General features: G+C 44.5%; 3 protein-coding genes across 5 annotated transcripts in view; 2 read left to right on the top strand and 1 right to left on the bottom strand.

Annotated features, from left to right (window-relative positions):
* Positions 1-4,552, bottom strand: part of LOC132835336 (RPA-related protein RADX-like) — a 39,449-nt gene extending 34,897 nt beyond the window's left edge. For both annotated transcript variants that reach the window (XR_009647304.1, XM_060854782.1), the window contains exons 1-2: positions 3,945-4,552; positions 463-608 (exon numbers count right to left, since the gene is read on the bottom strand). Coding sequence is in view for 1 of the 2 variants with exons in the window: in XM_060854782.1 (XP_060710765.1) it covers positions 463-608; positions 3,945-4,533 (735 nt within the window). In the remaining variant the exon portion in view is untranslated. The remainder of the gene's footprint in view (positions 1-462; positions 609-3,944) is intronic.
* LOC132835338 (sperm-egg fusion protein TMEM95-like) lies at positions 4,173-10,729 on the top strand. Of its 2 annotated transcripts, none has more exons than XM_060854785.1 (5): positions 4,173-4,662; positions 7,710-7,766; positions 7,862-7,942; positions 9,166-9,186; positions 10,594-10,729. In XM_060854785.1, exons 1-5 carry the CDS (start codon positions 4,623-4,625, stop codon positions 10,680-10,682), a joined length of 288 nt encoding a protein of 95 aa, XP_060710768.1. In that variant the 5' UTR covers positions 4,173-4,622; the 3' UTR covers positions 10,683-10,729. The 2 variants fall into 2 exon arrangements, with proteins under 2 accessions (XP_060710768.1, XP_060710767.1); XM_060854784.1 differs by having other exon boundaries at positions 4,173-4,707.
* Positions 10,730-18,461: 7,732 nt separating this feature from the next.
* Positions 18,462-25,995, top strand: part of chrne (cholinergic receptor, nicotinic, epsilon) — a 31,672-nt gene continuing 24,138 nt past the window's right edge. The window contains exons 1-5 of the mRNA XM_060854783.1: positions 18,462-18,602; positions 20,111-20,244; positions 20,936-20,980; positions 21,227-21,336; positions 21,463-21,618. Coding sequence (XP_060710766.1) covers positions 18,560-18,602; positions 20,111-20,244; positions 20,936-20,980; positions 21,227-21,336; positions 21,463-21,618 — 488 coding nt within the window. The 5' untranslated portion in view covers positions 18,462-18,559. The remainder of the gene's footprint in view (positions 18,603-20,110; positions 20,245-20,935; positions 20,981-21,226; positions 21,337-21,462; positions 21,619-25,995) is intronic.

Here is a 25,995-nt window from a genome sequence, read left to right as displayed (position 1 = left end):
TTAGTAGAATGAAAAAGAAAGATTTTAATGGAGTTTGATGCTCCATGAAGGAAGAGGGAATGTAGAATGACTTGAGCCAAGTAAAGGAACGAGAAGGGTGAGTGCACATTGGAACAGGAGGCTGAACACCACACTGAGGCAAAGTGAAGGAAAACCATGGAGTTTGCAAATTAGATCCATAGGCCTTCAAATAAACCAGCCAGAGAATATGGAGATGCTGTCAAAGATCAATAAGAAACAGTTCAGAAGGAACGTACAACCAAGCTCAAGAGAACTAACATAGAAAGTGAGAATTCTTGTCAATTCTGTGGGAGCAAACCTAGTTTCCTCAATGTCTCAGTCTGCTGGCACTCTCTGGGGTCTTATATGAGAACGTCCACTTGGTCATGTGCTGAAAAATTCCAAGTGTACACAGACAGCGAAAGTAAACTGGAATGAGAAAATAACAATAATGGTGTTTACCTGAAATGGACATTCTGAATATCTGTCAGGCCGTCCAAAATGACAAAGTCTGAACTTGCGGAGGACACGAACAATCACTGGTGGAAGATCCTTTTTCTTTTTCTGGATGTAACCTTCTAGCTGTCTTACATCAATGCTATAAGATCCTGTGTACATCCAGCAGAAACAAGTCAGATCCAGGTGAACATCTGCTCCTGCCACACACATTATGCTATGTCCCCGCTCCTTCATCCTGTGCGCATTACAGTATCATACAGCATAGAAGGTCATTAGGGCCATCACATCTGTGCCAGCCCTTTGTAGGAGTTATCCAATTAATCCCAAACAAATACTGATGCAATTCCCTTTTGAAAGTTACTGGTGCATCTTCTTGCACCACCCTATCAGGTAGAACATTCCAGCCCACATCTCACTGCTTAAGAAAAACTGTACTCACAAAGGCCCCCAGGAATTTTGCCAATTAACTTTAATCAATATCCCTCAGATACCATGTTCATTCAGTGAAAACAGTTTCTACTCTTTTAAAGCCATCATGATTTTAAATACTTCTATTAAATTCTTTTCCCCTAACCTTCGTTACTCTAAGGTGAAAAATTACAACTTCACTAATCTCTTCACTATAAGGACTAAATATTTCTTGGTTTGAAATCTAAAAACTGGAATATGAACGTCTGGATTACCAGTTTTTAAAAATAATTTAAAACAAACATAGAACAAGCAATCACTTATTAGTTATGTGAAGACGTTTTTTTAATGAAGCTGGATTTGATATTTTTGAGACACAAACTAGCATCAGGTACGTATGAATTGAAAAAATTGAAAATGTCCAGCAATGGTGTTTGGATTGGTTTTAAGTAGCAGTCTGTCACAGAACTGAGAGAAAAGACACCAGTTGGGATCTCAGCTCTCCATAAAACCTGCAAGCAAGCCTGACTCTTCCCTTTCCCTTTGAAGCAAAACAGCACTGGATGTGTGTAGCTCCAACACTCACGACATTCGACATCATCCAAAACAAAGTAATTAATTTGACTGGCATCATATTCACAAACATCCACTCCCTCCACCACCGCCGCCGCTCAGTTGCAGAATTGTAGATCATCTACAAGGTACACTGCAGGAATTCCACAATGATCCTTTGATAACAATTTCAAAACCCACAACCATTACAAGACAAGGGCAGAAGATATATGGAAACAACACCATTAACAAGCCACTCACTTGGAAATATGTAATCTACATATTCTAAACACACTGCAGTGACTCAAGGCAGCAGCTCACCACCTCTCAGAAGAGCACTGGACAAGAATAAATGCTTGCTTTACCAATAACACCCACTTCCCATCAATTTAAAAAAATCAAATTACCCTATATAGCACCAACCAGCTACTGATATCAACACATGTGACTGGGATGTGATCAGTTTTAATGGCCATCCCTTGTCCTGTGTAGGTGATGGACATGCCAGCAATTGTTTTGACTACTGAGTGCTTTACTAAGTTACTTCAGATGACACAGTTAGCTATCAAATGAAATTATGTCATAAGTAAGGGCGATGCCAGCTCTTTCACGTAGAACATTAATGAATCAGTTGAGTTTTTAATACCTCATTTAAATTTCTGAGGTCAATCTATGAATTGTACACCTTTCTATAATGGATTTGAATTCATACTTTGAAGTTGATCAAAGTAAACAACCATTACTCAGCAACAATTCTACTCAATGCCTTTAAGATACTCTTAAAAATAAAAGAATTATTGCTCAAGGTGAGTAGCAGCAATGACAGATAAACACCTTTTAATGCTCGCCATCCCCTAACTTGTGCAGCTCCTCAACAATCATTGCAAATGAAGGGCTCTGGCCCGAAACGTCGAATTTCCTGTTCCTTGGATGCTACCTAACCTGCTGTGCTTTGACCAGCAACACATTTTCAGCTCTTGGGTTTGAAGTAAAGAATACTGAGGCCACGTGGTTTGAGGCGTGGTTTGGTCCTGAAAACAGGAGAGTTTTCCTAGCAGCCTACCCAATATTTGGCTACCCAACATTCACCCTGAATGGTCATCATTACGTTGCTGTCGACTGGGAGCTTGTTCGGTTTAGAATGGTAGCCTAGCAAAGCATCGCGGTGAGGGTAAGGGGATGGAGGGGAAGAGGTTGGGATGGATGAATTTGGCAGGGGCAAGCGGTTGAAGGAAAAACATTAGTGATTTGATTTGGCTGCAGATTTGAAAAATCCCGGGTGGGTCTGGACAAAACTAGAAACTGCTGGAGAAACTCAGCAGATCATAGAATCGAAACAGGCCATTCAGCTCAACAAGTCCATACCGACCCTCACCCAGACTCATTTCCCTCTAAGGCACCGAACATACACATCCCTGAACACGATGGATAATTTAGCATAGCCAATTCACCTAGCCTGCACATCTCTAGACTGTGGGAGGAAACCCACGCAGACACTCGGGAGAATGTGCAAACTCCACACAAAAACAGTTGCCAGAGGATGGAATTGAACTTGGGTCCCTGGTGCTGTGAGGCAGCAGTGCTAACCACTGAGCCACCATGCCACCCATCTGGAATTGAAACGTTAACTCTGCTTTCTCTCCACAAATGCTTCTGGTCTGGGTCAATTTCTCCAGCAATTTCTGTTTCAGATTTCCAGCACCTGCAGTTTTCGGTTTTGTTTCAGAGTTGGACTGGGATCTTGATGTGGGGTGTGGGCTATGGTTCAAGGAAAAAGACCACCAACTGCGGAAGTGCTGCGAGATGCACTGTTCTCTGTAGAGATATAAACATGGAACGATAGAATCCTTACAGTATGGAAGGCAGCCATTCAGCCCATTGAGTCCACACCAACACTCCAAACTGCATCCCACCACCCAGACACTGTAATCCTATGTAATCCCATTTGTGTAGAAAATGAGGTCTGCAGATGCTGGAGATCACAGTTGAAAATGTGTTGCTGGTTAAAGCACAGCAGGTCAGGCAGCATCCAAGGAATAGGAAATTCGATGTTTCGGGCATTTGTGGGCAATTTAACATGGCCAATCCACCCAGATTGTGGAATGTACAAACTCCACAGTCGCCCTGAGGCTGGAATCGAACCTGTGTTCCTGGCTTTGTGAGGCAGCAGTGCTAACCACTGAGCCACCACACTCCTGATCTGACATTTCACCCTGGCGAAGGAGCAGTGCTCTGAAAGCTCGTGACCTCAAAGAAACCTGTTGGGGACTAATGTCCTGTGATTTCTGACAGGATCGGCAAAGGGAGAGAAAGAGGGTTAATGTTTTGAGTCTGCCCGCAGCCACGAGGCAGGGTCACTCAACCTGAAACGGGAACTCTTGATTTCTCTTCTGCGCAGATGCTGCCAGACCTACTGAGCTTTCCCCGCAATTGCTCCTTTTTTTTTTGTTTACAGCAACCGCAGTTCTTTCAGCAGTTGACATCTGCTGTGACCGTTCTTTGGGTCTGAACACTGCCCAGTTCACCTTCAAGTCGCTGAGCGGGCTGCCCAGGCGGGTGTCGGTGCCAAGCCTCCCCGTAGTAGTTGGCAGCATCCCACAGAGAAAGGTAGTAGCGCCTCTTGGCTTTAATGGGCAGCTCTGGGCCAATGGGCAGCTCAGTGCCCTCGTTGAACACGTGCAGCTTCTGCAGTCTCAGCCTCCGGGCGGCAGGTGGCGCCTTGCAGTCTCCCCTGGCGACGACCTGGGCCTCCAGCAGCACGAAGACCAGTAAGCCAACTCCCAGGCGCCGCTCGTCGTACTCCAGAGCGAGGCGGACGTTGCTCAGCTCGCAGCCGCTGCTCAGCAGGTTGCGGCGGACCGTCCAGTTGAGGGACGGCCGCAGCACCACCCGGAGGCGGCAGTGGCCCTCCGACAGGCTCAGGTCGTACAGGTCGCCCTCGCCCGGCGCCTCCCACAGGCCGTCCCCGCTCCCCGGATCCCGCGGGTACCTCTCCACCGACAGCACGACCACCGGCTGCTGGCACACCAGCGACGAGCGGACGGGCCCGCGGCCGGCCCCGAAGGCCGGGAACATCGCCCTGAAGGCGCACTTGCTCCGCTCGCCCACTTCCATCTTGGTGCAGGCTGAAGGAAACGGCCGGCGGCGCCGTGACGTCAGCGCGCCGCCCCGCGACACAATGAGAGGGGGGAGGGGCCGACGTGATGGCGTCACGGGGCGGGTTTGGCGGTCGTTTCCCGAAAGGTGGCAGCACTTTCTCTGCTTCTGAGGCCCCTTCTGGTGCTGTAGGTGTGTCCTTACCTGTGGACCAGGTGACCCATAACAAAACAGGTTGATTTGTTAAATAAAAGCACTCTAGACTCTTGACAGTTCAAAGGGCAGGCAATTATAATTAATACAGGGACCAATGATGAGCATGAAATCATTTCCTATGGTTTACTGTTGCCACATGTACCATTGGATTCTGGATCAGTGGTGCTGGAAGAGCACAGCAGTTCAGGCAGCATCCAAGGAGCAGCGAAATCGACGTTTCGGGCAAAAGCCCTTCATCAGGACAGTGAAAAGTTTTGTTTTGCGTGCAGCACAGGCAGATCACAGCAAACAAGGTCATATAGAACATAAATTGTTTGGACAGAGTGAGGCAGGCAAGGTCATGGGTGCACAGGAGGTACACGAAAGCAAGATCAAAAGCACGAGAGTTAGATTTGAAATTGGAGCAGTCCTTTCATCAATAACAGCAGGGAAAAAGCCATTTTTGAACCTGTGCGTTTCAGCTTCTGTATCTTCTGTTTAACGGAAGAGAGGTTGGAAGAGAGTATTACCAGGTTGGGAGGATCATTGATGATGTTGGCTGCCTTTGGGGTATCCTGAGGTAGGGAAAGATACAATAACCCTTGTCTTTTTAAAAATTTGTCAACCAAATTCCAATATCTAACCAGAAATAAAAATCAGAGAAACCCTTTCTCACAAGGCATAGTACATACAGAGGAGGGAAGGCAGTTTGATTTGTTTTGTATTGCTAAGATACGACAACTCCAGTCATTTGTATCTCAAATGCCTGCTACTATTTGTAATGTACAGTTTAAAAGATAAAGTCACTTCAGTCCAACCAGACCAAAGGTCTGCTTTCTCATTAAAGAGAGGGTCACCACACCTCAGGTGAGGACAGATGTTGAGAAGGTGAGTCCTTCATGTACAGGAATTGAACCCATGCTGTTGACGAATTCTGCATTGTATATCAGCCATCCTGCTAACCAAAACAAACACACAAACAAACCACACACACACACACACTCTCACTCTCACACTCAGTCTCAGTCTCTCTCTCTCTGTCTCCAATGTACAATTTAAGACCTTTGGAAAATCTGGCCAAATTCAAATTTACAAACTCAATTATTGTAAATCACGAAGAATCACAGGAAGTATAGAATAAATATTAATGAGTTTTTGAGAAGATTTGTAACTCAGGTTGAGGTTCTGAGTGTAAGTTTACTCACTGAACTGGAAGGTTTGTTTTCAGATGTTTTGTCACCATACGAGGTAACATCATCAGTAAAGCTGGAGGCATGAATGATATTACCTAATATATTGACAAAACATCTGGAAATGAACCTTCTAGCTCAGCGAGCAAGCCTACATCCATAGAATAAATATAGAATCACCAGAAGTAGCCAAGCGATGTTACTGACACCAACAGCTCTCTCTGCTATCTTTATGACAGCATAGAATGTAGAACACTGTTAATTGCCCAATAAACCTGAAATTGACTGGTTTATTTCAAACACATACAACCAACAGCTGTTAGACTGAGCAGTTACACTAGCCTGCAACCTCTTTACTGAACTGTCCTTCGTGAGGTTTCAAATGAAGACAGCCAGCGCTGTGATGGTGGCCAGCTTCTGGCTGGGAGTCTCATTGAAGGCTGAAGCCTGTATGTTCTGTGCTTTTCCACACAAAAGAGTAAGAGACAGATTCGAGAAGCTGTGTGGGGAGTACAAGGCACTGACAGAGACTACAAACTGCACAAAGTACACAGATGCAGACCTGAATAAATTTCTATTTGGTGAGGTGACCTATTACAGAATAGAATCATTGTGTGATGCAGCACACCGACAGCTATTTGGCAGCAGTTTTGAATGCCAGTCCAGTTAGTTCCACTTTTGTGTCCTTTCCACATATCCCTTCAACTATTTTTTTCTCTTCCGTCCTGTGTTTCTTCTTCTCCTTTGAAAACTACTATTTGGTCTGTATCCACCACCCTATCAGGCCTGAGACTTTAACACTGGTTCCTCCTTGCAACTAAAACATTCGCTGTCTTGCTTCTGTCATCCCTGCCCTATTTCTTATACATTTATTTTTATTTGTTAGAATCACCACTGCCTTATTTTTAGGAAAGACTGTTTGCAATTGGCTAAATCAGACAAATAGAGGTACTTTAAATCAAGATCATTATTGTTACCTCTAAGTATTATCAGATTTCCAGCTGTGGAAACATTAATTAGCAAGTATTTACAGTACAGGAACAGACCATTCATTTGTTGATGTCTCTCCTCAATCAGAGAAACCTGTCCATGAGCAATGAGAAGGCACAGGAAGGCATTTGGTTCCTAAGTCTTCCTATAAAATGGGAGGGAAAGATTATGTTTGAGTTCTCTGTAATGGTAATGGAAAGGAAGTAGATAGATTACTTACAGTGTGGAAATAGGCCCTTCGGCCCAACAAGTCCACACCGACCCACTGAAGCGCACCCACCCAGACCATTCCCCTACATTGACCCCTGCACCTAACACTAAGGGCAATTTAGCATGGCCAATTCACCTAACCTGCACATTTTTGGACTGTGGGAGGAAACCGGAGCACCCGGAGGAAACCCATGAGACACGGGGAGAATGTGCAAACTCCACACAGTCATTCGCCTGAGGCAGGAATTGAACCCAGGTCTCTGATGCTGTGAGGCAGCAGTGCTAACCACTGTGCCACCGTGCCGCCCGCAAGTAGTTTGAGTGCAGTAGAATTCTGTCCAGTGGAAATGAATAAGACGGGGGTTCACTGAGATTCTGTGGGAGGGAATTTTGATTTGACTTGCTACTGTCCATGTACTGAGATGCGGTGAAAAATATCATATTGCTGCTAACCAGACAAACACATAACTACATCCGGGTAATAGAGCACAGTGCAGAATATAGTGTTACAGCTATAAAGACGGTGCAGAGAAAGATCAACTCTAATATATAAGAGATCAATTTTATTCAATAATGGTAAAAATATGATACTGCTATTTTTCTGCCCAGATGAAGTGTTGGTTGATACGATCTCAGAAAAGGTCCACCGTGTTCTACGAGTGATAGGTAGGCAGGATTATTCTTCTACCTGTATACTATACTATAGATGCTAGTCTTGAAAATGACCATCACAATCTCTGCATGTGCATTTGTCTCCACAGAGATCAACCAGACCCTAACAGACTTGCCTATCTTTTGGAACTGGCTCTATGAAGTAAAGCTTCCAAAATTGACCCAAGAGGGTGAGAAGACATTTGTTGTTGATACTTTTAAATAATTGTTGCCATCCTGAAGACAGATCCTTACTCAAACATCAAACATGAGCAACACTCAGTTGGCAAAAGTGGATGGTGGACACCCACATTCATCAGAGACAACTGTCAACACTAGATGTTCATCCAACAATGAGAGCTGTTGCTCCATAATGGGGCTGTTTGGTGTTATGCTAATTCCTCTCACCTTCTGCCTCAGAGACAGTGCTCTAGATAATAACTCTCCCACTACTGGATATTAATAGAATTGATCGTGGCGTAACTGTGGGTCGTCTCTGTGTCAGAAAAGTGTTGGTTCAATTCATATTGTAGAAACCTGATCACAAAGCCTAGCATTATACTCCTACTGTAGTACAGAGAGAGTGTGCCACACTGTTGGAAGTGTCATTTTTAAGTGGAAAAGTTTAACAAAGGCCCCTCCTGTGCTCTCTCAGGTGGATGTAAAGAGATACTCTTAAAGAGCAGACATGTTATCGCTGGCATCCTGAAAAATATTTATCTCTTAGCCAGCACCACCAAAAATAGATTATCTCATCATCTTATCCCATTGGTATTTATAGGAGTTTGCTGCAAAGCATTCTGGGACATCCCAAGATTGAGAAAGACACTCTATCATTGCAAATCTATGAAAACTCTTGAGCAAACCACAGGAGAATCTCATTGTTTCTTCAGATGAAAAATTAGGTCAGACATTTTCTACTTGTTTCCTGTATGGTTTTGTGGCAGCGTCAGACTTGCTGTCAGTCAGGCCAGGTCAGAAAGCCATTGGTGAATCCAAAGCTCTGTTACCTGTATCCTGAACTTGCTGTTCACTCATTATGCCTGTACTTGCTAACTCAGTCCAATAACTCGTCCATATCTCTCCATGGCTTCGCTCCTCCCTGTGCTGTGACATCTGTGTCTCCCTACACCCTCTCATGTATCACTTTATCTTTACTCTTCCATTGGTAGCCGTGCCTGTAGTGCACTAACACTGAAGGTTTCTTCTTCAACATCTTTGCCTCTTCCTCCTTTAAAGTGCTTCTTAAAGCCTACTTATGTGCCCAGGATTTTAGTCTCGTGACCCAATATTTGCCCATGTGAGTTTTGTTCTGATAACAATGCTATTGCCTTGGGGCATTTCAATGTATTAAAGATGTGATAGAAGTGCTACTTCTTGGTAATTGATTAAACTCTTCTTTTTTTCTCTGCAGCCATGTGTGCCCCCAAATGCAGTGAGTATAGCCTACAGCCTCCTTAAAATTATGGTTAGGGTACAGCAAGCTATCAGATCTGGGATGGACAGCCTGGAATTCAAAGCCCCACTATGGAAACATCACCAAAATGCACTCCATTGGAAATTCAGTGTGTGTAATCATGTCTTGAGTCTCACAGATCAGGAAGTCTCCTTGGCTTAATCCCGAACCTGTTCAGAGCATCTTAGACAGAGAGAGAGATAATATGAAGGTATGGGGTTGGACAAATTCAGAAGTCACACAACACCAGCTTATAGTCCAAAAGGTTTATTTGAAATCACAAGCTTTCGGAGCACTGCTGTTTCACCTGTTGGACAATAATCTGGTGTCATGTGACTTCAGGACAGACAGAGAGAGACTTCGACCCTTTGGCTTCTATAGATGGAAACCATTGAATCCCAGCAGTGTGGAAGCATCTATTTGGCCTATCAAGTCCACACCAACCATCCAAAGAGCATCCCATTCCAGACCGACACCCCCTACCCTATCCCTGTAACCCCGCATTTCCCTTGGCCAGTCCACATAGCCTGCACATCTTTGGAGGGAAACCAGAGCACCTGGAGGAAACCTACACAGTCACAGGGAGAATGTGCAAACTCCATGCAGACAGTTGCCCAAGGATGGAATTGAACCTGGGACCCTGGTGCTGTGAGGCAGCAGTGCTAACCACTGTGCCACCCTGGTGAAAGCTAACACATGTCAAAATGCCTCACCTTCCAATTTAAACAGAAAGGTGAACGGTGTAAATATGTGAAATGTTAGAGTAATCAGGTTGGCCAACTTTCTAGCACTGCTTATATAGTTCTGTGGTCTCCAGGAATTAAGGGCTAATCTCTTGGACACTGATGTGGGGAAGAAAAGCTGAGTTATAATAAAAGAAGCCTAAAAAAAGTTGCAGCACATTTTCTTCATGTTGCTTCACTCAGCCTCAGAATACATCTAAGCAGAACTGGAACCTCAGTGGGAAGCATTTTATCATGGAACCTCAGTGGAGAGAGAGAGAGAGAGAGAGAGAGAGAGAGATAAGAGGGGAAAGAGTTTACCAAGAGTTGCAGGGTGGTAGGAGAAAGAGGAAGGTGAATGAGTGGCAATTTTAGCCAGTCTGGAATCCCATGACATCAGATGGAAATTGAACTCAAGCCCCAACAGAAGATAACATATGCTACTGGGGTTTGAAATGCTCCCCGCCCCCCCCAACTAATCCAACAGTTATTTCCCCTTCACAGATGTCTCCTGACCTGCTCTGCACTTTCCTGTCACTTGGACCATCAGGGCGGGTGGGGGGGTGGGGGGCGGTGGGAAAGGTGCCTAGCAACTCATCGTTGGAATATCCCGGTATGGCTTCTGGTTGTTGCTGAGCTGGTCCTGCTCTCCTTGTCTGTCCAGGGGACTCCACGACTGTTATAAACTGCACCACATGCCTGGAGGTGGAGGTCAACTGCTGGAGTCTGAAGACCTGCTGGCCTAGTGAGTAAAGCCTCTCACCACCATCACACCACCCTCAATGTTGAACGAGACGCAGGGCCACAATGTCTCCAAACACTGAGGGTCTGAGTTTTCAGGGACAGTCGGAAGGATATGGGGCAACTTCATTTCAGTCAACTTTCACAGGGGCCCACCCAATGAATGGACAGGGTCAGGGCCTTCTGGGAGTGAGGGGAGGCCTGTGTGAACGTAGCTTTATTGGAGGAGGGAGGCCTGTGGAATAATTGAGAGCAGATGCAGATTGGGAGGCTTGAGAAGACATTTCTTGGATGGATAGGTAGTGAAGTTGAAGGGGACTCCATTCTGAGCACGGATCGTAAAGGGATCATGAAACCTGACACAGTAGACGCTCAAGGGCTAGAAGGTTATCCACTGAGCCACAAAGAAACCGAAACTCACCTTCCAGCCCAATGTCCAACTCCCAACAGGTATTCTTACCTCGACCTCCCTACTTCCCTCTCAAATCCCTCCTGTATTTGTAACAAATACAGTGACAATTAATCAGTGACTGTTAATCCAGGGACCCAGATAATGCCTGGGCACCTGGGTTCAAATCCCGCCACGGTAAATGGTGGAATTTGAATTCAATAGAAGATCTGGAATTAAGAATCTAATGATGACCATGAATCCACAAATCCATGAACCCGTCTGGTTCACTAATGTCCTTAAGGGAAGGAAACTGACATCATTATGTGGTCTGGCCTATATGTGACTCCACACCCATAGCAATGTGCTTAACTCTTGAACTGCCCTCTGGGCAATTAGGGATATGCAATAAATGCTGGCCTAACCAGCAAAACCGTCATCCCGTGAATAAAATAGAACACCACCACCACTAACCCCTGAGAAACCACCAAGCTCATGATCTGATCTTGTGTTGCCGTTGTAGATTGGGAGAATGGAAGGACAGCAGTGGGATAGGATGGGGTTTTAGGGCAGCAAGTCGGATAATAATTTGGGCTACAGCTGCCCAACACTCTATAGGGTGGGTGTCATATCTCGCTCAGCTGGACAGTTCAGTGTTCATCACCTGGATAAAACTGACCAAAGTAACAAGTCCCTTTTGTCATGGCTGTGGGGAGGGTGTGACATGGGAACAGAGGGATGAATAGCATAGCTCTCTCAAAGAGCTTTCACTTGCATGATGGTCTGAATAGCCTTCGTCTATATTGTAAGATTCTAACGATTCACCTTGATCTTCCAACAGACAGGCTAGATCTGAAAGAATCCATTTATCTGATAGTTGGCCTATCAAGCAGCTCGATATTGATTGGTTGCATAACGCTAATTTTCGAGTAAGTTAATGAGAGATTACGACCAAATTGCCTGTAACTTAAAGCAACAAAACAGACCATTCTAATCCATATAGTCTGTGTTAATGTTTATGCTTCAAACAAGCATCCTGTCACCCACCCCACTCTTCAATTCCCTCTAACAGAACCTTCTATTCATTTCTCCTCGAAGTGTTTATCAAGCTTCCCAGTAAATGTGATTAACAGCCTTTGTAACATGTCTTTCTCTCTACTATACGCTGTAACCTCTCTAGTCCAGAATGCTTGGGATTGAGCTATTTCCACATTTTGGAGTTTTCTCGGTTATAGAGTGAAATCAGAATGCCTAACCACAAGTACATGTACCAGTAAACGCTGCAGATATAAGACACTTATTGGAAGCACAAAACAGTAATAAAAATAGTTTTACTTATCCAAGCATCTTAACTGTTTCTACACCCGAACTACTGTCCTAAAATGCTGCCATGAGTCTTTGCAGCCGGCAAGATGTATTTCCCGATAGCTGCAATTTCTGAATCATGTATTTCCAGACTGGAAAGGTTACAGCATTTGTAACCATTGTTCAGTTTAAACCTGACACAAATGAGCAAGGGAAGAAGTTGGTAATATTAAAATAAATTCTCTGTCGAGCAGCCTGCCTGATGGTGACTCAAACTGGCCAAACAAGTGGGACAGTTCTAGGCTCAGTCTCCACTTTCTGCTGAGCTACCTGATCCTAGTTGGAATGTAATAAAAATAACAGCTTTCAGGACACTTATCTCATTCTTAAAGTGTTCCCCCCCCCCCCCCCCCCCCCCAAAAAAGCAGTGGCCTCACTCTTCCCCGGCAAGACATTGGTTAGGCCACTTTTGGAATACTGCATTCAGTTCTGGTCTCCCTGCTGTAGGAAAGATGTGAAAATTAAAAGGGTGCAGAAAAAATTTACAAGGGTGTTTCCAGGGTAGAATGGTTTGAGCTATAGGGAGGAGAAATTGAGGACTGCAGATGCTGGAGATCAGAGCTGAAAATGTGTTGCTGGAAAAGTGCAGCAGGTCAGGCAGCATCCAAGGAGCAGGAAATTCGACGTTTCAGGCATAAGCCCTTCTTCAGGAATCATTCCTGAAGAAGGGCTTATGCCCAAAATGTTGAGCTGTAGGGAGACTGCTAAATAGACTGCTATTTTCCCTGGAGTCTCCAAGGCTGTGAGGTGACCATTTAGAAGTCTATAAAATCATGAGGGGCATGGATAGAGTGAATACTGCCTTGATTTCAGTGGCAGGCCTGTACATGTTACTTTTGGAATTCAGCTTACTGACCCAGGGCGATAATGAAGTCAGGTGAAATCATGGTTCTGGTGGGAGTCAAACTGAGCATCAGTGAGCACGCTATTTCCTTTCAAAGTGCTGCTTGATAGCACTGTTGGCTGGGCTGGATTTGCCCCTGCTTTTCACCTGAGCAACAATACGTGATGCCTATGTTGTTGTTGGACTGGATTGGCTTGGCTAGGTGTGCAGATAGTTCTGAAGGACAAGTTTTCAATACCATAGCTGGAATGTGTCAGGGTCCATAGCCTTTGCAATATCCACACATCAGCTGTTTCTCAGCATCAGATTCAACCAAACTGATTGAAGACTGGTGTCTGCGATGCTTGGGACCATCACATGGGGCCAAGATGGATTATAAATGCATCAGTGTTGTCTTTTGATTTTATGTGCTAGGCTCCTCTGTCGTTGCTGGTGAAGGGAATGGATTTGGGATGGGATCAATTACAACAACCTTTCCTCCTCGTCCTGTTAACTGTTAATTGTCCACCACCATTCACAATTGGATGTGACGCCATCTTGCAGCTCCAGCTTTCTCTAGAATTAAATTTTCATGATTCAAGGTGGTGGGATGCAAATCCATGTCTCCAGAACATTGGGTTGGGCCTCTGGATCACTGGTAAAGTAACATTAACATTACCATTATACCATTCAGTGCACATGTGCCTCTAGCTTTACAACAGGATTCTATTCCTGAGATGCTGCCTAACCTGCTGTGCTTTGACCAGCAACACATTTGCAACAGGATTACCATTGACAAAAGATGCTTCATTAGCTGGAAGGGTCTGTTGGGTTTTTAAGATCATGCAAGGCACTATGGGAAAACAAGTTTTTCCGATGAAAGTTCATCAACCTAAAATGTTCACTGTTTTTCTCTCTCTCTCCCCACAGTTGCTGCCTCACTGGCAGTTTCCATAATTTCACGTTTTTCTTTCGCAGTTTTAAGCCTCCAGTGCGTTTCTCTTCCTTTCCACAATAAATGTCCAAAATTTTGTGAAATCTTTCCCAACAGATCAAGGAAGTTCAGAGCTGAGGCAGACCATCAGTTTGAGTAGAGGACGGAGTTTAGAGAATGCACACCCCAGAATCAAATTGCAAAGTAAAAATGAGGCCTACAGACAGGTTCCGATGCTGCCTCATTGTATAAATCCAAATTAACCTTCGTTAAATCAAGCTGTATATTCAAAGTCTGACTTGAAAACCGATTCAATTCACAATTGTCGATGCTTTTAATTTATTCGCATTATTATAAAGAACATGTGCTCGAGAACTGCTGTTGCTTAATAATGTACTTCTGCTGATCTTTACCGACCATAACCTCCAAACTCCACAATAAATGAAATGATACAACATGGTTGTTGGTTGTGTTGACATAGAAGCTTAAGAGTATACACTGGATGATCCTTAATGGAAAGGAACTGTGGACCATATCATGGAGAAGCAGGAAGCTTGAATTGGAAAGAAGTGCGTCCGAGGAAAAATGAACAGGAATATGATAAATGGATCAGGAAAGAAGCTAAATAGCTTATTATAGCTTTAAATTAAGGGGTGGTAGGTAAAGGACAGATGTTAGGGGTAGATTCTTTACTCAGCGAGTTGTGAGTTCATGGAATGCCCTGCCAGTAGCAATGGTGGACTCTCCCTCTTTATGGGCATTTAAACGGGCATTGGATAGGCATATGGAGGAAAGTGGGCTAGTGTAGGTTAGGTGGGCTTGGTTCGGCGCATATTCGAGGGCCGAAGGGCCTGTACTGCGCTGTATTTTTCCATGTTCTATGTTCTATGTTTTACTTGTGATATGTGACTACTAAGAGGAGATGGTGAAAGTGAGGACTGCAGATGCTGGAGATTACAATCGAGAGTGTGGTGCTGAAAAAGCACAGCGGGTCAGGCAGCATCAGAGTTGGATAGAGCTCTCAAAGATAGTGGAATCAAGGGTTATGGAGATAAGGCAGGAAGCGGATACTGATTAGGAATGATCAGCCATGATCATATTGAATGGTGGTGCAGGTTCGAAGGGCTGAATGGCCTACTCCTGCAGCTATTGTCTATTATCCGAGTAGCATGGAGAATCGATGTTTCGGGCAAAAGCCCTTCATCAGAGGAGATGTGTGTGGAGTGTAAGTGTCATGGCTCATATTATCGGAGGGAGATTGGAGAGAGAATTAGGCTGGATAAGGGAGAAAAATATTGTGTTTTTATAGAATTATCTCAGGATGTCCCAAAGTGCTTCATGGCTCAACAAATTATTTTTGAACTGTTGTAATTTAGAAAACACAACAGCCAATTTGAGTCAGATTGAAGAGAAACTCTTTGTTTTGCCACATCTTGGCTTCACTCTTCCAATAGACTTCTGCTTGGTGTCCACCTTCCACCTTCTGTAAAACTTCAGCTCATCCAAAACTTGGCTACCTTATCCTAACTCACACCGAGTCGCATTCCCCCTTTCGCTTGCTAGTTTGGTGTTATTCAAACACGTCCACTCGTCCCTTTCCTCATCACGTACAAACCTTCAGAGACCTCTGCTGACGTCCTGTTCTGATGTATTATCCTACCTCGATTTTCACTGCAGCATCATTGACAGCCTTGCCTTTAGCTGCCAAGGTCTTACGGAATTTCCTTCTCAAACTGTTTGTACAGAGGAACCTCGGTTATCCGAAGGACACAGGAGGGGAGTATTTTGTTCGGTTAATCGAATACCGGATAATCGAATGCCAGATGGCCTTCCAATCTTGTTGGGATAATCCGAAATTCGGTTAATTGAATGCCAGATAATTGAGGTTCCTTTGTATGTCTCTCTCTCTCTCCTTTTTAGAATGCTGTTTGACCAAACATCTGGTCACACACTCTAATATCTCCTCATGTGGCTTGGTGAACGATAAACTAAATGATACAACTTTAAAGAATACAGCGACAGAGGGAATCATAGATTCCCTATTGTCTGGAAGCAGGCCATTCAGCCCATTGAGTCCACACTGACCTACCCTTTCCATGTAACCCTGCACATCCCACAGCCAATCCACCCAGCCCTTACACCCCATGCCAGGGGAGGGAGGGTACCTGAGTCTGCATGGACCGCCACCCTCACTGCACAACAACATTTCAGCCCATCGTGTCTATCCCCCTTCTATTAAATGTCCTATGTCCTGCCACCCTGGCTTCCTTCAGGATTTGCCCCTGAAAGGCCCCTCACTGAATCCCCTTCCCAATGTAGACTGCTCCTCCCTGATACCCTTCCATGGCCCCACACAAGGGGGTGGCCATGGGCACCCTGATGGGTCCCAATACATCTGCGTCTTTGTTGGGTATATCGAGCAGTGCCTGTTCAGTGCCTACACAGGCACTGTGCCCCGACTCTTCCTCCATTACATTGACGATTACATCAGTGTAGCATCCTGCACCCAGGCTAACATGGAGTAGTTCACCAACTTCACCTACAACCACCACCCCGCCCTTAAATTCATTTGGTCCATCTTGGACACCTCCCTCCCCTTTCTTGACTTCACCATTTCTATCTCCAATGACAGTCTCCAGGCGGATGTTACTACAAACCTACGGACTCTCATAACTACATGGACTACACCCCCTTCCATCCAGTTTCCTGCAAGAACTCCCTCTATTCTCCCAAGTCCATTCAACTCGCGAGTATCCCAGATGTCCACCTACTTCGAACAATGTGCTTGTCCCCCCTTTTGTCATCCAGAGAGCCCTCCGCTGCACCACCTCCATTGCCTGCTCCACTGCTCTAAACCACCCCGTCCCAACACAATAAAGACAGAGTCCCCCTGGTCCTCACCTACCACCCAAACAGGCTCAGAATCCAACGCATCATCCTGAAACATATCTGCCAACTTCAACAAGACTCCATCACCAATACCACCTTCCCCTCCCCAACCCTCTCTGCCTTCCACAAAGACCGTTCCCTTTGACATTCTTGGCTTGTGCCACTCTCCCCAACGACCCCCTATCCCACCCACAAACCCATAGGTACCTTCACCTGGAACCAGGGGATACATCTTTTTGTTTTATTTGCCATGTTTTGGGTATCGTTGTCAAACCAGGCATCAAATATTCATTGTGGGGGGGGGGGGGGGGGGGGATGGGGGCGGGGGGTGTTGAAGCTGCAATCCCTACTGCAGCCACAAGGCAGGGCTAGAGGCTGGCGACCAATATGAGGCTGAATGGCCTCCCCAGGCTGAACCACAGGCGCCCTCTGCTGCTCATCAGAACACCTGCAATTCCCATCCCTGCAACAATTGGATTCTCTCCCGACCACATTTCTAGGCACTGTCTTCTAGGACACAGCTACTCAATGCATGACAAGGTACTTTTATTCCCCCAAGGTGCATTTTCCTCTCTTGCAGCAGGTTTTGTAAAATCTGTGCCTATCCTCCACAATACAAGTGGAGACAGCCTTTTATTCCATGATATCACAATCTATCATCTGTCTCAATGCCATTTTTCCCATGTGTGTTTCAGCTTAACTTCAGATGACTAGGTACAAAAATCAAAGCTGAAACCTCAGTGCTGCAGTGTCATGTGTGCCAAGGTCCTGATGGGTATTCAAGACAAGAGATGTGTAATAATGTGGTGACCCATATCTGTCCCTCTGTCAGTACCATTAAATAGCATATAATTTGTCCACGATCCTATTATTTTCTAGGATGTAAATAGGATGTCGTGTTACCAGCATAGTACCAGTGACTCCACGCCAGGAATACTGCACTGTGTTCTGGAATATCCTGAGGTCGGGAAAAGTGTTATGAGTTCAGTTCTGGTCTTTTTGGTATCAGAAAGGTGTTGTGAAACCTGAAAGGGTGCAGAGAAGATTTACAAGGATGTTACCGGGGTTGGAGGGTCCGAGCAATGGGGGCAGCACGGTGGCCCAGTGGTCAGCAGCACTGCTGCCTCACAGCCATAGGGTTCGATTCCAGCCTCGGGTGACTGTCTGTGTGGAGTTTGCACATTCTCTCCTTGTCGGCCTGGGTTTCTGCCGGCTGCTCTGATTTCCTCCCACAGGCAGACAAAGAGTAAATTCTACTCTTCCAGCTTCACTACTCTCCCTGGGACCCTGAGGCCTGCTGTTGCTCTGACAGATAGAGTTACTGTGGTGGGCAGGGTTAACTCACCAGCTGGCAATCCCAGAAACTTCCAGAGATCTATCCAACAGCTGGGACTCAATCAAGAGGATGGGTGAAACCCTTCCCAAAAAACCAAAAATAGCCCCTTGCAAGCAGAGCAGCACACTTGTGCGAAGGACTGTAAGAGACCACTATGGCCCTACCACTTCTCTTGATCCTCTGCTTGGTGCTTGAAGGTAAGACTCACTGTCAATCAGTTAAAATAAAAGGAAACCCGAAGGCTTAAGGTGAACTAGCTTACTTATGTGTTATTCTCCCTGGTCTTAATCAACATTGGAAATGAGATTTTCATGTCCGTTTCCAGGTGGATTTTATATTTGAAGCTTTTAATCTGAAGTATGCCTAAAACAGAAATGAAAATGCCATGATTATGCACAGATTGGTTGCTAGCAGGTTTTGTGACTTGGCTGCTAAGGTACGCTTGTCTTGCCTACCAGCTGTGTTAGGAGAGAGAGAAAATCAGAAATAGTGTCTAAAATTGACTGGAAAAATAAGAAAGACTTTGTTTACAAAGCCACATTTCACCATCTCCGTACACCGCAAAGTGCTTTAAAGTCAATAAGCCACTTTTGAAATATATCCATGGTTCTAAATCAGACAACCAATTTGCGCATAGCAAGATCTCACATACAAAAATGTGAAAATACATTCTGTTTAGTAATGATAATTTAACTTAGAAATGATCACAGTTAGAAACAATGAGGCAGACAAAAACTCACGCTTTTGCCTGTTTTTCATTGATTTTTTTTCCCTGAAACAGGTTGTTAGTTGAAGGCTATAGGTTAGGGGCCTCATGCTGCATCGATATAGACTGACCGCGTGTCTCTGTATGATGTGATGCACTCTGTGTGGTACCATCTGCCTTAGGTAGCATGCAAAACAACACTATTCACTGTATCTCAGTACATGTGACAACAATGAATCAAACTCAAATGTTTCACTTAAAAATTATGCCTTTGCCTTGGCTCCAGACAGAGGAAGAACTCTCCTGAAGAGTCCCACGTTTTATGAACATAAATATAGATCCTTCCTGACATTGCCTGTGAATGGGCCAGCTCCAGTTTTAAGATTATATCCCTGAGTATGGATGCAATTAGGAGTTGCTGTATCGATGAATCTGCGTTTCGATAAAATATTTGTAAGAGTAGGTCTTCAAAAATGAAGGGCCCTCTGAGTGTTTACCATCTCATTTTTTTTTAATCAATCTGCTCGGACAAGCTCTGACATACGTATGGGGCAGATGAGTCTTGAACCTGAACCTTCTAGCCCAGAGATACAGGCAAGATCACTGTGACCTAGCATCCAAGGAGACTGATTTTCTGTGCAGTTAAGGGCAGCAAATGGAATTCTTGAATTGAGTTGGCCCTCCAGCTGTCATCCTTAAACCTGTCTCAACACCAATGTAAAGCAGGCACCATCATAAACATTCCTGAAGGAGTGACTTTAAAACTCAAAAGCAGCCTTGATTCTTGTTTTCCAGCCTGTGAGGGCAAGTTCAGTCCTTGGGACTTTACTAGATCAGATTGCTAAATAATTGGAATTAGCAAATGGCACTAGGTTCACTCAAGTAGCTTCTGGTGTTAGTATTGGACCACAGTTTTATCATCCATTAATCTGTAATATACAAGCAAAACACTGCAACTGCTGGAAATGTGACCTAAACTAGCTTCTAATTAACATACAGCTCGATCGAATGAAGAGGAGAAACTGCTGAGTGTATTGTTCAACAACTACGATGCGAGAATTCGACCAGCAAGGTTTTATGGGGATGTCATTGATGTGACTCTGAAACTTACATTAACCAATCTCATCTCATTGGTAAGGAAACTCTTAAAAGTATCAACATTGTCAGTGCCTTTGAATGAATCTAAGAATCCCAGCTCTTTGTATGACCAATGTGAGGTCTCTTCAGTATAGATTTGTTTGCAGTCAACTAATTCAACTCACCTAACTTGTCCAATGTGATTGGCTCAAATCCAATTCGATAATCTATTTTACCCTATCACTTACTAAATGGGATTCAAGTGATATGAAGTGTTGGAATCCCTGACATAAAAGGATGATACACAATGTCCTTGACATCACGAGGAAAACATGAGACTCTGTGAACAGCACAGTGGCGAGCACTGCTGCCTGAGTGCCAGAGGCCCGGTTTCAGTTCCACCCTTGGGTGACTGTCTGTGTGGGGTTTGTACATTCTCCCCATATCTGCCCGGGTTTCCTGTAGGTGCTCCAGCCTCTTCCTGCAGTCAAAACAATATGCAGGCTAGGTGGATTGGCCATGCTAAATGACCCATTATGTGCAGGCGAGGTGGGTTATACATGGGAAATGCTGGGTTACTCAGGAGGGGTAGGCCGCTGCTTGGAGAGTGAACTTGAGGGGCCAAATGACTTGCTTTCACACTGTAGGGATTCTATGTACTCAGTTTCCAATTTTGCAAACGTTAGATGTTCTACCAAATAGTAACACACACAGTGACATCTGCTTTTTTTAAAAATTCCTAAACAGAAAGAAAAAGAGGAAACACTTACCACAAATGTATGGATTGAAATTGTAAGTATTACTTTGACCAGATATATGGCAGTAACAATGTAGAAAGTACTGACTGTGCCTATTGTTAATCTTGGAGGAACAAGATTCAGGTGAGAATCAGAAGTGAGACCATTTTTCAAGTTGGACATTTCAATGACACTCATTAACACTGAGGGTCAAGTTCCAGTCCATAATGCGCACAGAACTGTCCAGCAGGAAGGCTGGACAAACATGGTTTTACATTTCCCTTTCTTTTTAAAAAAATAGAAATGGACAGATTATCGATTATCTTGGAACAGTTCTGAATATGCAGGGATTGAGCTGGTCAGAATCCCTTCCCGCATGGTCTGGCTGCCGGAGATTGTCCTTGAAAACAAGTAGGTGTTTCCAATCTGCAGTCAATTCCTCTGCGTCGTTCGTTTGTAGCAGTCTGATTCTATCAGAACGATGTCACATTTTGTAAAGTCCTGACTGTTGATTCTCCTTTCTCTCCCTCTCTGTAGCATTGACGGTGGTTTTGAAATTGCTTACTATGCTAATGTTCTTGTCTCCAATGATGGCAGTATCTATTGGCTGCCACCTGCAATATATCGGAGTGCCTGTGCAATAGCTGTGACATATTTTCCATTCGACTGGCAAAACTGTTCCCTTGTCTTCAGGTAAGAGCCCACAGCAAATTCAGATTTCAAGTATAGAGGAAGCTCTTCATTTCTCCAGTGCATACCACAGACTGAACTCCTCTTCCAAACCCATTCCCGCCCGAGCTGCTCCTGGAACATTGGTCCTGATATTTAATGGAGAAGAGCCCATGATCGCAGATGTGCTGTTCCCGCTTCCATGTCTCGGTTTCTGCGCGGGTCCGCTTTCGAGGCATCTGTTGATTTATTTGGAGCGGGTTCCCAGTCTGATTGATACGCTAGACTCCCTGTCGGCTGGATGGGTTGATGGATCCTGAACCTGTGCGGAGGTGGTGTTGAGGTAGTGCGGTGCAACCTCAGATCTGGTCCAGGATAAAGATTAGCTTGGTGGTTTGAAAAAAGGCATTCCTTTTCTTAAACAAAAGGAATGTGGGCATCGCTGCCTTTGACAGTAATTATTGCAGGTCTCTAATTGTCCTCGAGAGGGTGAGGTCTGGAACTGGTACAATCCCGGGCTGTTGGACAAACAGTTAAGGAATTCCAGGATTTTGACTCCATGATAGTGAAGGAATATTGATATAATTACAAGCTAGGGTGGAGTGCAGCTTAGCTATGAACTTGCTGGTGGAAGTGTTCCCATGCATTTGCTTGTCCTTTTATGTGACAAATTTGTAGGTTTGGAAGATGCAGTTTAAAGAGCCGTGGGGATTTGTTGCTATGCATCTTGTGGTGTTGGAGATACCAGCCAAGTGGAGATTCTTACTGACTTGTGCCTTGCAGACAGTGAACAGGCATTGGAGAGACTGACAAGATGTTCTGAAGCACTGTTTATATAAGTGTCTTCAATTACATGCAACTGAATACAGCTGATGAACACTGGATGAGAAACATGGTTAGACCACACTTAGAAAACTGTGATATTAAAATTCTGGAGAGGAGGCAATAAAGATTTACAAAGATGATATAGGATGACATGAGCCAGGGAAGGGTGATCAGGATAGATTCATTCTCCATTTGAGGAAAGAACATGGAGGCTTGAAAATACAGATCTTTAAAATTTGGAAGGCCATGATACGGTACACACTGTGTTTATATTTGTTGAGAAAAGCAAAGCTGGAGATCATCGTTATAAGATCGTCAATGTGACACCATTTAGGAACGTCAGAAGAAAAAATTTTACCCAGACAGTAATAAGAATTCACCACAATGGTATGTTGCTTGGATGAATAATACAGATATGGATAAGGGGAAGCTGGATAAACATGTGTGAGAGAAGGAATACCAGTTTTGTTGACAGGAGCTTATTTAGAAAGGACTTGCTGATAGTGCTGGACAGGTTTGTCCCACTGAAGGGACCTTTTATCTTAGCCTGCTAGACACACTTTCCTCATTCCTGATGAAGGGCTTATGCCCGAAACGTCGAATTTCCTGTTCCTTAGATGCTGCCTGACCTGCTGCGCTTTTCCAGCAACACATTTTCAGCTCTTGTCCCACTGAAGCAAGGAAAGGACAGTAGGGTTAAGAAATCTTGGGTGACAAGGCATGTGGAACATCTGGTCAAGAGGAAGAAGGAAGCTTGCTTAATGTTGAGGAGGCAAGGATCAGACACGGCTCTAGAGGGTTACAAAGTAGCCAGGTAGGAACTGAAGAACGAACTTAGGAGAGCTAGAAGGGGGCATGAAAAAACCTTAGCAGATAGGATTCAGGAAAACCCTCAGGCATTCTACATTAATGTGAAGAACAAGAGGATGGCCATAGGGAGGGTCAGGCTGATCAGGGAAGGTAGACGGAGGAGGTGGGGGAGGACCTAAATGAATACTTTGCTTCAGTATTCACTACTGAGAGACATCGTTGTGATCTCCTGGTCACTGCGAAGTCTCCTCCAAGGATGTCCACCTTGAAGACGTTTTCCTCCTCAGTCCACAAGGATATCTCTCAGCCCCCTTCCCCTTCCACATTCCTGGTGAAGGGCTTATGCCTGAAATGTTGATTCTCCTGCTCCTCGGATGCTGCCTGACCTGCTGTGCTTTTCCAGCACCACACCTTTTCAAATTGGAGGCATATGAGCCAAATGCTGGCAAATTGGACTGGTTTCATTTGGATATCAGGTTGGCATGGATGGGTTGGACCGAAAGGTCTGTTTCTGTACAGTATGACTCTAAATGTTATTTGAATACAAATCATTCTTGATAAATAGCCAATGTCAATGCTGTATGTGCAATATGATTCTGTGGCAGTCTAGAGGAGTCAGAGAGAGATAGGTCACTGGTGATTGAAAACCTTCCAACATTTTGGATTTGTTATGCACTAATGCAGCTGCCAAAGGAATGTTCAGCATGAATTTAACTCTTTCCCTCAAATGCCTGCTCTTCTTGTTAAATTATTGTGTTCTTATGAAAACAATATAATTTGTAATACCATAACAACACCTGCCCTGCCCCTCCTCTGAGATTAGTTCAGGGATAGAAATGGGATCTGTCCCAGTCTTTGACTCATCACTGAGCCAGCCACTTGAATACAGAACTAGCTTGAAGGTAGAAGACAGAGGGTGGTGGTGGAGGGTTGTTTTTCAGACTGGAGGCCTGTGACCAGTGGAGTGCCACAAGGATCGGTGCCGGGTCCTCTACCTTTCATCATTTATGTAAACGATTTAGATGTAAACATAGGAGGTATAGTTATTAAGTTTGCAGATGACACCAAAACTGGAGGTGTAGTGGACAGCAAAGAAGGTTATCCGAGAGTACAATGGGATCTTGATCAGATGGGCCAATGGCAGATGGAGTTTAATTTAGATAAATGTGAGGTGCTGCATTTTGGAAAGGCAAATCAGGGCAGTGCTTATACACTTAATGGTAAGGTCCTGGGGAGTGTTGCTGAACAAAGAGACCTTGGAGTACAGGTTCATAGTTCCTTGAAAGTGGAGTAGCAGGTAGATAGGATAGTGAAGAAGGCGTTTGGTATGCTTTCCTTTATTGCTCAGAGTATTGAGTACAGGAGTTGGGAGGTCATTTGCAGCTGTACAGGACATTGGTTAGGCCACTTTTGGAATACTTTGCGCAATTTTGGTCTCCCTGATATAGGGAAGATGTTAGGCGAAAGTGAGGACCGCAGATGCTGGAGATCAGAGTCTAGATTAGAGTGGTGCTGGAAAAGCACAGCAGGTCAGGCAGCATCCAAGGAGCAGGAAAATTGATGTTTCGGGAAAAAGCCCTTCAACAGGAATGGGAAGATGTTGTTAAATTTGAAAGAGTTCAGAAAGGATCTACAAGGATGTTGCCAGAGTTGGAGGGTTTGAGCTGTTGGGAGAGGCTGAATAGGCTGGGGGTATTGAGGAGCATGAATAGGGTAAATCGATAAGGTATTTTCCTTGGGTTGGGGGAGTCCAAAACTCAAAGGGATAGGTTAAGGGTGAGAGGAGAAAGGTTTAAAAGGGAACTAAGGGGCAACATTTTCACCCAAAGAATGGTGCACGTACAGAATAAGCTGCCAAAGGAAATGGTGGAGGCTGGTAAAATGCATGTGGATGGGTATATGAACAGGAAAGGTTTAGAGGGAAATGGGCCAAGTCCTGGAAAGTGGGACTAGATTAATTCAAGATATCTGGTCGGCATGGATGAGTTGGACTGAAGGGTCTGTTTTCATGCTGTACATTTGTATTATTAAATGACTTCACCCTCCAAACCTACAACCACTACCATTCAGAGGGATACAAGGGAACACCGTCAGTTGTAAGTTCCCCTCCAAGCCATTAACCATCTTATCTTGGAAAAATGTTGTTGTTCCTTCAGTGTCACTGGGTAAAACTCCTGAAACATTCTCTGAACAGCTTTGTGGGTCTACCTACAGCAAATGGATTACAGTGGTTCAAGGAGGCAGCTCACTTACCACTTTCTCAATGGCACTTGGGATAGACAATAAAGGCTGTCCCAGCCGGTCCCACTCACATTCCATGAGTGAATAAAACTCAAATTGGAACTAAAATGTAGGATAGTAAGGCTTTGATGTTAAACCTCAGAAGGAGACAGATTCTCAAGGGATAATCCAGGATATTTTGGATGGTGAATTCTGCATTCACCATTCCTGATGTAATAACTAAACATTTAATTTTACTAGCCTGCAAAGGACCCTGTTTGGCCACAATGGTGTTGTGGTTATGTTATCAGGTGAGTGATCCAGGCATTTGGATTTAGAATACAGAGAATGAGAATTCATTTCCCAACATGACAATCTGGAAGTAGCTGATATCAGTGGAAGTGACCATGAAGCTGTGGGATTGATATGAAAATTCATCTTGCCCTTTGCAGAAGGAACTCTGCCGTCCCTGCATGGTGCAACTTACTTTAGACTCCAGTCTCATACCAACATGGTTCATTCATTACAGCCCTCTGAAATGGCTAA

The sequence above is a fragment of the Hemiscyllium ocellatum genome, chromosome 44 (assembly GCF_020745735.1).
Source record: "Hemiscyllium ocellatum isolate sHemOce1 chromosome 44, sHemOce1.pat.X.cur, whole genome shotgun sequence".
Taxonomy (NCBI): Eukaryota; Metazoa; Chordata; class Chondrichthyes; order Orectolobiformes; family Hemiscylliidae; genus Hemiscyllium; species Hemiscyllium ocellatum.
This window is presented reverse-complemented; position numbering and strand designations above follow the sequence as displayed.

Bases quoted from the DNA above. Each gene is read 5' to 3' on its own strand.
- LOC132835338 (XM_060854784.1), top strand. From the start codon at position 4,623: ATGGCGTCACGGGGCGGGTTTGGCGGTCGTTTCCCGAAAGGTGGCAGC. The intron at 4,708-7,709 runs GTGTGTCCTTAC...TTTTCTGCCCAG, and splicing joins GGCCCCTTCTGGTGCTGTAG to ATGAAGTGTTGGTTGATACG. The intron at 7,943-9,165 runs GTGAGAAGACAT...TTTTCTCTGCAG, and splicing joins TCCAAAATTGACCCAAGAGG to CCATGTGTGCCCCCAAATGC.